The following is a 14,590-nucleotide window of genomic DNA, read 5'->3' as shown; positions in this document are numbered from 1 at the left end:
TGAGAGTTTAATTCCCATCTATATTATATAAAATTATTATATATTACATATAATTATTATATATTATATGGAATTATATATTACAGTTATGTAATTGTAATAATATTAGATAATTCCAGAAATTGCTGGAATTTATAGTTTAATTCCTGTCTATATGATACAGAATTTTTATATATTACATAGAATTATTATATATTATATTGAGTTATATATTACAATTATGTAATTTTTATAATATAATTTAATTCCAGAAACTGCTGGAATTTTGAGGGTTTAATTCCTATCTATATTATATAGGATTATTATATATTACATATAATTATTATATATTATATGGACTTACGTATTCTAATTATATAATTATAAAAATATTATGTAATTCCAGGAACTGCTGGAATTTTGAGAGTCTAATTCCTATATATATTATATAGAATTATTATATATTACATGGAATTAATATATATTATATGGACTTATATATTCTAATTATATAATTTTAATAATATTATGTAATTCCAGAAATTGCTGTAATTTTGAGTGTTTAATTCCTGTCTATATTATATTGAATTATTATATATTTCATGGGATTATTATATATTACATAGAATTATTATATATTAAATAGAATTATATATTTTATTTTATACATTAAATAGAAATATAATATATAGAATTATATATTACAATTATGTAATTGTAATAATATCATATAATTTCAGAAATTGCTTCAATTTTGAGGGTTTAATTTTAAAATTAAATTGAGAATTTAATTTTAATAATATTATATAATTCCAGAAATGGCTGGAATTTTGAGAGTTTAATTCCTGTCTATATTATATAGAATTATTATACATTACATATAATTGTTATATGGAATTATATATTACAATTATGTAATTTTAATAATATTATATAATTCCAGAAATGGCTGGAATTTTGAGAGTTTAATTCCTGTTTCCTGTTTTTCACCCTGCAGGTACTGCCCAGGGGGTCCTGACTCTGATTTTGAATATTCCACCCAGTCCTACACAGGATATGAGGTACAGATTTCCCAAATTTTGGGCAATTCCCAACATTCCTTAAGCCTGGCTTTGGGTTAGGCTGAGCTTTACTTCTCATTTTGAGAGAATAAAGCCAAAAATAAATACAAAAATCAATCCAATAAACCAAAAAATGTCATTACCTTCAGGTTTTAAAGCAGCAGTGAAATTCTTAATTGCAGGAATTAAATTAAAATTTAAAAATTGTGTCAGAAGGATCTTCAAACATGAGTAGAGATGTGGAGAGGTTTCTACAGAATTAAAAAAAATTATAAATTTTGCTAAAACCCTCCATTTTTTAGCTGTTAGTACCTCTGAAAATTACATTAATTCCCTTTTATCTGCAGTGGCAGCTCCTTAAATTCTTATTTTTCCAAACTTTTTCCTCCCCTGTTGTCTGGAGAAAATTTAACAGCAATTTGTGACTGAATTATTGTGCTTGGTTTTAACCAAAAAAACTCAAAGCTGTGGTAAAAATGTGAAGTGGGAAAATGAGATAAAATCCAACTGGATTAATTTGGTGGAAATTCCTTTTAAATAAAAATTTTATCTCTTGTTACTCAGTGATTTAAATTTTATTCCATGATGGAAATAGAAAAAAAAAAAAAATACCAAGTGAATTCAGGGTGCAAAAATTGAAAATCTTAAAATATTATTAATAGGCTTCCATCAGCTGGTGATAGGAAAAATAAAAAGATATTTTAGGGATTTTAATAAAAGGAATAAATTTAATTTAGAAATATTTGAAGCCCAGACTGAGTCTAGAGGATGCTGGTGAAAACATTTTGTGATTTTTGTAACACTTTTTGTGACTCAATGCAGAGATTTTTTTAGCTAAAAATTGAATATTTTTGGTGTTTCTAGGTCATGTCAGGGTAAAAATATTGTATCTTTTTAAGAATTGAAGGAGACATTTAAATTAAATTTTTAATTTGAAAATTTTAAACATTTTAAAATTTAAGAATTTAATTGTTTTAAAAAAATCAATTTTACAGAGTCTCGCTTTGTGGGTTTGAAGGCTTTGGGTAAACCAGGATTAAAAAAAAAGCTGAAAGTTGGATTTTTTTTTTTTTCATGGTGTTTTTTTGGGGTAAAAAGTTTCTAAAATGATTTTTTTGGTGTTTTTTCAGCCAACATCCATGAGGGCCATCCGGGCTCGGTATGATCCCTACCTGCAGACCAGGCACAGAGTGGAGCAGGTACATTTATCCTTGGGATTGAGATGCAAAAAAAATGAGAATTATTTCCATTTCTATGACTGGCAAGCTGCAAAAATGAAATCTGTACTTTTCAATTGTATTGAGATGGGAAAAATTGAGATTGGGATGGGAAAAAACGAGAATTAATTCAATTTCTTGGACTGGCAAGCTGCAAAAATTAAATTTTTGCTTTTCAATCATCCAGCTCTCATTTCCATGAAATAAATTGTGAGTTTTGAACTCTTCTAATATCTATTTATGTGCAATACCTGATTAATAATAACAATAACAATAACAATAACAATAACAATAATAATAATAATAATAATAATAATAATAATAATAATAATAATTCCAGAATTACTTTATTTGGGTGTTGCTTGAAGAGTTGGATGAGAAAAGTTTCTCAGTTCTGTTCTGATTTGCTCAGTTTCCATTGGAAATTTCTCCATGAATTCAGTATTTTTTCCACCAAGATTTTAAGGAGAGTTTGTTCTCTATGGATTGAATGAATTCAGATTGAAGGAATTTTTTTGGCCACATTTAGGTTGTTTCAAACCAGAACAAATAACTCAAATAATTCTGATTTTTCAGGAAAATGCTCTGCACTGGGTTCAATACCTACACTAAATTCTTGCAGTAAAAAATGACTTTTGAGGATTTTTTTTTTCCAAGGGGAAATGATTGTAAAAACCTGTACAAAAAAAAATTAAATTTCTCATTCATGGAAGGAAAACACAACATAAAAAAAAAAAAAAAAAAAAAAATCCCCTCTGAGCATTTCTCCTGTGATATTTTGAATTTTCCAGCTGAAGCAGCTGGGCCACAGTGTGGACAAAGTGGAATTTATTGTGATGGGAGGGACATTCATGGCTTTACCTGAAGATTACAGAGATTATTTCATCAGGAACCTCCACGATGCCCTGTCAGGTCACACTTCCAACAACGTGGCAGAGGCTGTCAGGTGAGGAGTTATTTCAGCTTTAAATTGTTTATTCTTTAAAAAAACATCAAGAATTCTATTTTTTTTTTTTTTATTTTTGAAGGGAATGGAGTATTTATAGCTCTGCAGACCCCTGGAAATGCAGCAAAAAAAAATAAAACTTCATTCCTGGTGGGGTTTTTTTTGGTGTTTTTTGTTTTTTTGGCATTCCAGCCAGCCCTTGTCACGCCTCATCACCTCGATTTGGAGTTGTGACGAATGCCAGAGCCACGGGATTTATTCTTTATTTATTCTTGATTTATTCCCTGCAGCTGGGGAGGGGCAGCTGGGACGTCAGGGATGACTCATCCCAAAAAACGTCAGCACTCCCTGCCCCTTCCAGCCCCAACCCAGCAGCACCTGGGTGTCACAATCTCCTCTGAACAGCTCAGAAAACACAGCCTGAGCCATTCAGGGGGCAGGAAATACTGAGTTTCTGGTGGGTTTTGGACAAAAAAAAAAAGAGGTTTGATGTTTTGGGGTTGTTAAATGAGTGAGTGTCCCTTGGGTGGGTTCAGTTTGTTGTGTCATCGCTGTGGGGTTTTTATTTGTGATGTTATCACCTCCAAGAGAAGTGATTTTAGAACTTCTATCTGCAGCAGAAGTGATTTTAGAACTGTAATCCCCCACACAAGTGATTTTGGAACTTTTATCTGCAGCAGAAGTGATCTTAGCATTGTGTTCTCTAAGACAAGTGATTTTAGAACTGTGATCTCCAACAGAAGTGATTTTAGAACTGTGATCTCCAACAGGAGTGATTTTAGAGCTGTAATCTCTAACAGAAGTGATTTTAGAACTGTGATCTCTAACAGAAGTGATATTAGAATTGTGTTCTCCAACAGAAGTGATTTTAGGATTGTGTTCAACAGAGGTGAGTTTAGAGCTGTAATCTCCAAGAGAAGTGATTTTGGAATTGTAATCTCTAACAGAAATGATTTTAGAGCTATAATCCCCAACAGAAGTGATTTTAGAATTTTTATCTCCCACAAAAGTGATTTTAGAACTGTAATCTCTAAGATAAGTGCTTTTAGAACTGTAATCTCCAACAGAAGTGATTTTAGAAATTTTATCTGCAACAGGAGTGATTTTATATCTGTAATCATCAACAGAAGTGATTTCAGAACTAATCTCCAACAGAAGTGATTTTAAAACTGTAATCTCTAACAGAAGTGATTTTAGGAGTTTTATCTGCAGCAGGAGTGATTTTAGAACTGTAATCCCCAGCAGAAGTGATTTCAGAACTGTAATCTCCAACAGAAGTGATTTTAGAACTTTTATCCACTACAGAAGTGATTTTACAACTGTAATCTCTAAGGGAAGTGATTTTAGAATTGTAATCTCTAACAGAAATGATTTTATATCTGTAATTTCCAACAGAAGTGATTTTAGAACTGTAATCTCCAACAGAAGTGATTTTAGAACTAATCCCCTGCAGAAGGGATTTTAGAAGTGTATTCTCCAACAGAAGTGAATTTAAAAACCAGCCCTTTGTATCTCAAAGCTGTGATTTAATTCAGTTTTTCCTCTGGAGGGCACCAAACACTTGTGCTGCTTTTCTCTGCTTTTTTTTTTTTTTTCTTTATTCCCCCACCTCTCCTCTCTCAAAGACCAAACAAAAAGCACCCTGCTGCTTTTTCCAGGTGGGTTTTATCCAGGATAAAACAGCAAACAAGTTGGGCAAAGAGTTTCTGAAGGACACAGCTCCTCAGGAAGGTGGTTACAGGTTATCCATTCAAATCACTGCTGTGATTCATGGTGTGGGAAGTCCATTTTTATTTTTTTTTTTTTTTTTCCTGCTGCAGGTGTCTTAGCTGATTTTATTGGGCTTGAAAGAATTTTTCAAGCAGCCTGGCCTTTTGCTCTGCAGATAATAAGGGAACTATTTCTGCCACAGCAATTTTAAACCCAAAGTGACTCTGTGGAGTCAGAGCAGGGTGACAAAAAATCCTGCCCTGGCAACGTGTGGGTTCTTCAGCAGACAAATAAAGGTTTACATTTTTAACATAAAACTCATGCTAAGTGCTTGGTAAATGGAGTTCTGTGGGAGTCAGTCGAGTTGCATTTCCTACATGTTGGAGAGGAGGAGAAAATGGAGCTGGAGATGAATCAGAGCTTTTTCTTCTGGTTGTTACTCTGTGTCACTGCAGCGTTGGTTGGGACGGTCAGTGACACTTGGAATAAACACTCAGGGTTGAATTAATTTCTTTTTGTGGTGAGGATTCAGCTCCTCCACCACTTCCAGCTGTGAGGAGTTCTGAGAGCCTTTTCCCTGCTCTGGGATCTGCCTCTCACCACTCTCTCAGTGGGATTCTGGAGGTTTTATTTCTTAAATCAATATTTAAGTTTGGATTTTGTACAGAGGTTCCTTCATGTGGGAAAGAACCTTCAGCCAGGAGAATGCTGGTGTGGTTTGGGTTCATCCCATCCCACCCCAATTTTCCCCCTTTTCACCCAGTAATTTCTGGTTTTTGTCCCAAACCTTTGCTCTGCTCTGCTCTGCTGTCACAAGCTGAGGGATCATCAATCTGACACCCTCCTCCCGACCTAATTTTCAATTTTCTTCTGCTGATGCTTCATCTCCATCAGCCCTGTGAGGCTGCTGGTTAATGTGATAAAAAGGATGTGATTCCATGCAGGTCCCAGCCTGCCAAGGGGAGGTCAATCCTGTCCCTCACCAGGAACAGGCACTGCGAGCCTGGATACTGAAATTACCCCTCAAACCCCCAAAATTCCAAGCTGGCTTCCAGTTTTCCTACAGATAAATGCATGAACTCACCGACCAAAAGTGTGATTTTTTTTTTTGCAGATAAACAGAAACTTCGAGGCTTTTTGCAGCAGCTCCACTGAGAGCAGAGGAAAGAAATGAATTCCCTGGGTTTTAATATTTCTGCAGCACCTCCCTTTTGGGGTAATAAACGCTTTTTTAGACCCTTCAGACAGAAATCTTTGCTCGAGGTGCTTGGGTTTGCTTGAGAAATAGGTTGGCTGAGGAGTGAGTAAAGAATTGCAGAGCCAGGGGGGAATCTTTGTTTGAAGACCGAGAAGTTTTAATTTTTCTCAACTGAGAGAGCACCACTCAGGAATTTCTGGGTGCCTGTCAAGCCAGACTTGTGGGCTTGGTGATAAGCTCCCCTTCCTAAGAGCAGGTTTGGAATTATTAAGAATTTTTCAATAGCCCAAAGAATCCCTGCAAGGATGGATTTTTTTTTTTTTTTTTTTTGAGAAACTCATCATTTCCCCGGGAGCTGCTCCCATCAAGCCCCAGAGCGTTGAGTTGATTGCGGTGCTTTTGCTCTTTGCTGAGGACAATCAGAGCCCCAGAAGGTGTAAAATGCACATGCAAATGAGAATTTGCTGCTCCTCTCACCTGACCCGTGAGTCATGAGGGGTGTTGGGCTTTATTGAGCTGCCACTGAGTCACCGAGCCGGGAGCTGACTCCTAATGAGGGAGCAGGGCACAGGGAGAGCTGGGGAAAGCAGGAGATCAGGAATCTGCATCCCTGCAGCTCCTGGGACTGCAGCCACAGCTCTGCCTCTGCTCTGAGCCAGCCTGGGAGAGCTGGGGGTGCTCACCTGGAGAAGGGAAGGATCCAGGGAGAGCTCAGAGCCCCTTGCAGGAGATCCAGGAGAGCTGGAGAAGGGTTTGGGACAGGACACAGGGAATGGCTTCACTGCCAGGCAGCAGGGTTAGATGGGATTTTGGGAAGGAATTCCTGCTGTCAGGAAGATGAATCCACAAACACCAGAGGTTTATGTCCAAGAAGGAGACAGGGGAGTCCTTTTTGCTTTATTCGAATAAAGGGAGAGGCCATGGGACAATCTCTCTAATTTTTGGAGGATGCAGCCTCCCTTTCATCCCAGTTTCCCTCTCTCTTTCCCCATTGCTGAGGTACTTGAGAGGCACAGACTTCCCAAACACCTGACACCTGAGATTCCCCTCTAATGTACAACCCTCCCTTTTCATTTTTAATTCTTATACAATTCATAGTTTTTCCCCATTGCTTCTTTCATCTTCTGATATCCAATTTCATTTATCAGCAAACCTACAGTTTGTTTGTGAAGGCAAATCTCTTTTCCCATTCATCAATCAGTGGAATCCATCCCATTATTTCTTTTATCTCTCAGTGCTGGTTTTATCTACCAGCAGATCCACAGCTCCTTTGTAAAGACAAATGCAACATTCCTGTCAGGATGGAGGGACAGGACACAGGGAATGGCTTCCCACTGCCAGGCAGCAGGTTAGATGGGATTTTGGGAAGGAATTCCTGCCTGTGGCACTTGGACAGAATTCCCAGAGCAGCTGTGGCTGCCCCTGGATCCCTGGAAGTGTTCAAGGCCAGGCTGGAGCAGCCTGATCTAATGGAAGGTGCCTGCAGGTGGTTGGAACTGGATCTTCTTGAAGGTCCTCTTCCCACCCAAACCATTCCATGATTGTCACAATTTCTATGTTTCAGTATCTTAAGAGACATGGAAATAATGTATAATTTTAATTTTGTTTTGTTTTAAGGGTGTGGTAGGTTGCCTGATAGAGAAAACCCACGCTCTGCAGTTCAAGTCTCCCCTGATATCATGAGACAACATCCAGGTGCAGAGCAGACACAATTATTCCCATAACAGATCCAGAACTGGGGCATCAGTCCTTTCAAAAGTTCATTTTCCATATTGAACCCCAGAGCTGTGAGGAGCCATGGCTGCATTTGACTCCTCATGGAGCAGCTGCACCTTTTCCTTGGATTCCCATCGATTGCCTGTGCCAGGAGTCCTTTTGTGCTCCAGCATTATCTGTGTGTCCTCCCTGGAGCAGCAGTCACCCACAATTATCCCGGTGGGGAGGAAGTTTCCTTCAGGTACCCCAAAAGCCACATTGATTTTTTTTTGGGGGGGGGAAAGAGGACAAATGTGAGCTCTGCATAGGTTGTAAATAATCAGAGTTTAGGACCTTTTAATCCATTGAGGCAGAAAAACCAGCCCTGAGCTCTGGCACTTCCTGCAGTGCTTGCTTTGGGATGTGGAGCTCCAGACTCCTTTTTAAATCCCAGCTGGAAATGTGTCCTGAAGAGGCCAGGTCAGAGCTGTGACAAATGTGCTTTGTGTGATTATCCTGTGCTGGGCTTTGTGGGAAGGTCGTTGTGTACAAAAGGAAAAAAAAAAACAAGCTTGGAGGATGAACAGAACAGAGAGGTTGTGGAGTCTGGAGATGCTCAGATCCCACCTGGATGTGATCCTGTGCCACCTGGTATCCAGCCATTCCCAAATTCCCACGTTCATTTCAGATTCCAGCGATTCTTCTGATCAGTTGCTCCAGGAAATCCTGGTGGCTGGAGGCAGAGGGCAGGGTTAGGTGGGATATTGGGAAGGAATTCCTGGCTGGGAGGGTGGTGAGGCCCTGGCACAGAATTCCCAGAGAATCTGGCTGCCACTGGATCCCTGGAAGTGTCCAAGGCCAGGCTGGAGCAATCTGGGATAGGGAAAAGTGTTGGGGTTGGAACTGGATGAGATTTAAGATCCCTTCCCACCCAAAAAAGTCTGGAATTCTGGGATTGTGAATCGAACTCAGCCATGCCCTGAATTTGCTTTTCATTATTGAGAAGCAAACCTGCTTTTAAAAATGGTGCTTTAAAAAGTTGAGGTCTGTTCTAAACTCCCCAAATAAGATTTTTGGACCTTTTCTGGGTGGGAGGTTCCTGCAGGGAGCTCTGAGCTTGCTGGTGCTGCATTTTCACCAAAATTCAGCCTTTTTGCTTGGCTTTTAGGACACTGTGAGGTTGAGTGGGGTAAAAACGAGCAGCTTGAGCCTGTGCCTGTATTCCACAGCGAGAAATCCTCCTGGCCAGAGGGCAGAGCAAACCCATTCCACCTGGTGGCTCCTGCAGGCAGGGAAGGAGCTGCCCTGCAATTCCAGAGCTCCTTCCACTAATGCCTCTTAATTGAGCTCCCCGAGTGCTAATTGTGACTCCAGCAGCAAACCAGCCAGGCTTTGACTCACTCTGCAGTGATTCACGCTGGGGCCATCCAAGAGGTTGCTGTTCTCCTTTCATCTGCCGTGACCCTCTGCTGCAGGTGACCCCTTCCAGAGCTGCCACAGTTCACCCCCGGGGCAAATCCATGGAATTTTGGAGAGGAGAGCCATTTCAGAGCTCCTTGTCTGCCTGAGGGGAGTGGGAAATTAAGAATTTGACAGTCAGCTCCCACCCCTGGCCCTGCCCTAATGAGTGGGTGCAGTGACAGGGAGGCTCTTGAAGCTCCAAATTGCCGGGTTCAGCTCCAGTTCCAGCTCTGATTCCAGCGGCAATTTTGGGATGTGGGGACTCAGCAGCCTCGTGTCCCCTCCTGTGCCTGGCTGCTGGCAGAGGAAGGGAATAGCAGGAGGCAGCAGCATTGGAAATTGCCGTGCCTGGATCCATCAGAGCTTGTCTGTCAAATCCCTCTGGACATCCAGGCAGGAGATAAGTGGCTGTTGTTTTAGTGCCAGATCGTTTACAGCAGAAAATCTGCCTAAATTTCCTTTTGTTCCCAGAGATTTGGAGCCCAGCTCCTAATCATTCTGGAAAAGCAGGAGGATTTGCTTTGTTTCCAGCTTTGATGTGGTGTGGCACTGGCACAGATGTCCCAGACAGGTTGTGGTTCCTCATCCCTGGAAGTGTCCAGGGCCAGGCTGGAGCAACCTGGGGCAGTGGAAGGTGTTGAGGATGGGATGGGATGAGCTTTAAGGTCCATTCCCACCCAAACCATTTTATATTTTCCATTAAACCCGTTTATCACCGAGTGTTTATCCCTAAATGCTTTCATAACTCTTGCAGAATTTAAGGAACTTTACCCCAAAGCTGCCTGGCCTTTGCTGCCCTCCTGGTGCTGCTCATTTCCTGCTGCATTTTCCAACTTTTAACTGCTGGAGTTGATGTTATTTGGAAGCTCTCTAAGCAAAAAGTCATTTCATCAGATCCTAATCTCGTGGTGGGGAGCTTTCCATCTTCTTTCCTCCCTCAGCCATGGAATGGGATTGCTTATCCCATTATCTGCCCTACTGCAGGTGAAATATTCCATTTTGAGGCAGCCAAACCCACCCTTTTGTGATACTGTGTGATTTGGGGTTTTCCAAGGGGGATGCTGGAACCTCTCAGGTGTTTTCTCAGGAACTGGAGCCACCCCAAAATTAGAAATATTTGTAAATCCACGTTTTATCCCGTGCTGCTGGAAACAGCATCAGCCTTAGCGGTCATGACATTGTCACAGCTAAATAATGAATTTCCCTGCTTTTTTCCTGTATGTTTCCAGCAAATTACTGCTGAACACCTGCCAGAGGGAATACTTTGCTCGTTCTTGCTGCTCTGTGTCATTTGGCAAAGCACAACAAGTTCTCTGGTGACCTGCACTAAAATGTTAATGGTGGGATGGGATCCGAGTGGCCAGCTGGGGTTGGTGGCTGGAGATGCAGCTTTTCTGCTTTTTTTTTTTTTTTTTTTTTTTTTTTTTTTTTTTTTTTTTTTTTCTGGCCACCTGTGTGAATTTGAACCTGGCCTGGTGATTATAGGGTTTTAATTCCAATTTTGCCGGTGATCCAGAGGTAATGTGGCAGAGAGAACAGGGGTGCTGTGCACCAGCAAGGTTTTTGGGTTAATTCCCTCATCGTTTACACCATCCTTGCCTTAATCCCTTCCTCACTGACACCCATCCTGCAGCTCACAGGAGCATCTCTGATCTCCCAAGCAGCCACAACTCAAACATTTCCCATTCCCCGAGCTGCAGATGCTCCAGAGCATCATCCCATGCCCTGCAGCGCTGACAGGGGACCCACACTCCCCTTTTTTTTTTTTTTTTTTTTTTTTCCCCCCTCTCTCAGCAGAGATTGCTGTGCAGCCTGGCTGGAAATGAGCTGGTGAAAAAGGGAGATGTGGTTTATGGTTCCCTCAGCTGTGCTCTGCTCGCCTCATTGCCGCTGGAAACCCGGAGCCCGCCCGCCTTTCAAAATTAATTTGAAAGAAAACTCATTTTCTGGTGACATGGTGGGTGCAATCAGCGTGGAAAGGGGAGGAAAAAAAAACCAAACAGGTTTAATTTTCATATTTTTGCAGGGGTTTGGCTGTGGCTTTGGGGAGCAGAGCAGGAGGTGCCCTGGGAATCTGTGCTTTTCACAAGTTTGGGAAGTTGGATGCTCCAAAGCTGGGAATGCAGATTGGGAGGATTTTGTGCAGCATGGGTTTGCTCACCCTCTGTCTGGGCCTTGGGTTGTGCAGTGACCTCATTGTTTAACTCTCTCTGCACGACCTTTGCCTGCTTTGTCTCTAGAGCCATGGTCTGAAAATGCAGAAATTAGCAGGAATTTGTTCCTTGGGTAAGAAAAACCTCCCCTTTTTTTTTCTGTGGCAGCTCTGGGGTGAGATGTGGGTTCAGCTGGTGGGTTCAGAGCTCAGCTCAGCTCCCTGCAGGAGGTGAAATCAGCAGGCAGGATCCACCTCTCTGACTGCCATGGGAGGTGAGAGGATCCCACCCAAAAACCACACAGGAGGAGTTTCCACCTCCCATCTCTGGCTCCTTGAGCTCATACCAATCCTTGCTTGATGGAAAATACTCCTGTGCCTTCCAGTGTTTGGTTTTCCATTAATTTGGTTCCAATAATTAAGTTTAGAAAAGACCTTTCAGGTCATTAAGTCCAGCACTAAAACACATCCCCAAGTGCCACATCCATGTTTTTGAGCACTTCCAGGCATGGTGACTCCTTGGGAAGCTTGTTCCAACCCTTCTGGGATGAAATTATTCCTGATATCCCATCTAAACCACAACTTGAAGCTGTTGTTCCTTGGGAGGAGAGGCCAACACCCCCAATCTTTGCTTTTCCCCAGCTCTGGGATGACACAGGTGGTTCCTCACCTTTGGCTGTGTCCTCTCAGTGTAATTGTGATTAAAACCCAGGTTGTGCCATTTGAGGGGGTTTTAGCCAGGAAATATTTCCCCTCAGCCCATCCCTGGGCCAGCACATCATCCCTGGGGCTGTGAGGGATGGCTGTGCCCGAGGATGATGCAGTTCTGAGCGGCTGCAGCAGCTGAAAGCTGAAATCATTTTCCAAACAGTGACTCAACCACCATTAAAAGTTGAGTAAAATCATCAAATTGGCTTGGCCAGGGCATTAAAGCTCTTCTCATTCTGGAGGAGCTGTGGCACCTTGGAGCTGCAGCAGGAGCTGGGGCAGAGACACCACAAGTTCCTGCAGCAAACCCTGGAGTGGTTTTTTTGGGGGGGAAAACAATGATTTTTCACATTTTTCACTTTGTTGAGAGCGATCCTATCACAGCTTTGTAGGTGGGGGACTTGCTTTGGCACAGGATCAAGATGAGCTCTCCACTGGCAGTTCTGGCTGATGGCTGCTTTTTATTAGCTCTCTTTATAATTTTATGGATACAATTTCTTGGTTTCCTCAAAGCAGCAATCAAGCTGTTTTCCTTCCTCGAGCTAAATGTTTTCTCTCACCGAGTCAGATGGGGACGAGCTCAAGCTCATTGGAGAGGTGGAGAAAGGAACTAAAAAGCAAAAGGGCTGGACTGGACATTTGCAGCTCTTTTAGGCCATTGAGTTTGTGGTGTTTTTCCTCAGGAAAACTGAGAATAGTTGTTCCTAAGAATATCCAACTTTCCTTAGCTGCAGTGAGTCGATATCAGTGCTGAGATTGGAGTTGGGTTTTTTGAAAGTCCGTGTCAGTCTCACCCAGCAAGAAAAACAAACTCGAATTTCAGGGCGGATTTAATAAAAGAGGCTGTTGTCTCGTTTCTTCTGTAATTTTAGATGTAAGGATTTTTTTTTGTTTTGTTTTGTTTTTTTTCTTCCTGCATCCTTTGTTAGCCCACGCCTGCAACTCAGTATTGACTATTCCCTGAGAAACTTGTCTTTATAGTTATGACCTAATGGTTGATTGTATTGATTTGGCAACAAGCGGTGGAATTGTGTTTTTTTTTTTTTTTTTCTTTCAAGTTTTTCCTGAAGTAATTGCAATGCAAAGATGAGAAAAATCAAGGACAAATCTTGGGCCATCTCCTCATGGAATTTTTCCACCAAGCTTTGTTTCAGGGGTCACTGTGGTGAAGAGCTGGCAAAGCTGAGAGAAAGGGGATCAAAATGAAATATTGACTGAGTGCTGCTTTTCACCCCCTGAAAGGAGGTGCTTAAAGCAGAGAGACACTGGTGGGTGTTTATCCTGGATTACTGCGCAGAAATCTCTCCTTGGATTGCTCCTCCTGACAGTGGGGAGGTCCTGGCACAGTTTTCCCATCCCTAAAAATGTTCCAGGCCAGCTTGGACGGGGTTTGGAGCAACCTGGGGTGGGGCAAGGTGTCCCTTTATGTTAGAGTCAAGCTGATCTTTAAGGTCCTTTCCAACCCAGACCTCTCTGTGATTGTGTGATTCTGTGAAATCCCCAAATTGTTCCTGAGAAACGCATTTGGTTCTTTCTGAAACACCAGGGCTCTGAGCATCTCCAATTTCCTCTCTTTGTGCTGAGCATCGCTTTGTTCTCAGCTTTCCTTCTGCACCACGAGCCAAAAACTGCTTTGGAAAATCATCCTGGTTGGGGTTATTATCCCTCACAATTGGGATTTTTCCCACTTGAGCCTGGCAGGGCTGGTTTGTAAAATTACTTTCACAAAGAAATCAGTTTAGCAGTGCTTGGGACAGGGGTGGGTGCTGGGCTAGGCAGTGCTGGTTGGGCTTGAAGGGCTTTTCCAAGCTTAAGAAATTCCCAATTCTGTGATTCTGGATTGGGGAGGAGCCCCAGGTTGGCACAGGAAACCTCACCCTCACCTGTAGATCTTCACAGGGCTCTCAAACTTCTGTCCTGAACCATTCCTTCCTTTTTTTGTAGCTTTGTCACATCTTCCAGGATGCCTTTTGGGGCTTCTTTTCTTTGGGTGTCATTGCCAAGTGCTGTTGGTGGGAGTTAAATGAGATGGGAAATCTGTGGGAGCATCCTGGGAGCAAGGAGAGCAGCTTTGGGATGCCATCCCATGGTTTCATCCATGATTTTGTGTCCTGGCTGCAGGAAACCCAAGCTGGGATGATCAGTGGTGTGCTGCATTTCCCATATCTAAGATGAATTGTTGCCTTTTTTTAGTGACATTCACACATTAATCTGAGAGTGAAACTCTGGCTCATGGTGAAACAAAGTGTGAGCCCTCCTCACCTGATAAATTGAATATGGGACATTTTACAAGAGCTTTGTGTATTTCCCTCTTCCAGACAACATTGCAAAATGTGTTTTGCTGATGTGTTGGGCCTCAGTTGTATTTATCAGGACAAGATTTTATTTTCTTTAGCCGCTGAAACCCCAGAGCACCTCCCTGTTCACGCAGATTGAGTACAGAGAGGTTCTTGTTTTGTTCCC

At 41.7% G+C, this 14,590-nt stretch overlaps 1 protein-coding gene across 1 annotated transcript in view; it reads left to right on the top strand.

The window, feature by feature from the left end:
* LOC130251880 (uncharacterized) overlaps window positions 1–14,590 on the top strand; it is a 58,148-nt gene that overhangs the window by 12,169 nt on the left and 31,389 nt on the right. The window contains exons 5-7 of the mRNA XM_056488890.1: window positions 977–1,040; window positions 2,171–2,239; window positions 3,049–3,203. Of these exons, the coding sequence (XP_056344865.1) occupies window positions 977–1,040; window positions 2,171–2,239; window positions 3,049–3,203 (288 nt within the window). The remainder of the gene's footprint in view (window positions 1–976; window positions 1,041–2,170; window positions 2,240–3,048; window positions 3,204–14,590) is intronic.

This window comes from Oenanthe melanoleuca, chromosome 3 (assembly GCF_029582105.1).
Source record: "Oenanthe melanoleuca isolate GR-GAL-2019-014 chromosome 3, OMel1.0, whole genome shotgun sequence".
Lineage (NCBI taxonomy): Eukaryota > Metazoa > Chordata > Aves > Passeriformes > Muscicapidae > Oenanthe > Oenanthe melanoleuca.
This window is presented reverse-complemented; position numbering and strand designations above follow the sequence as displayed.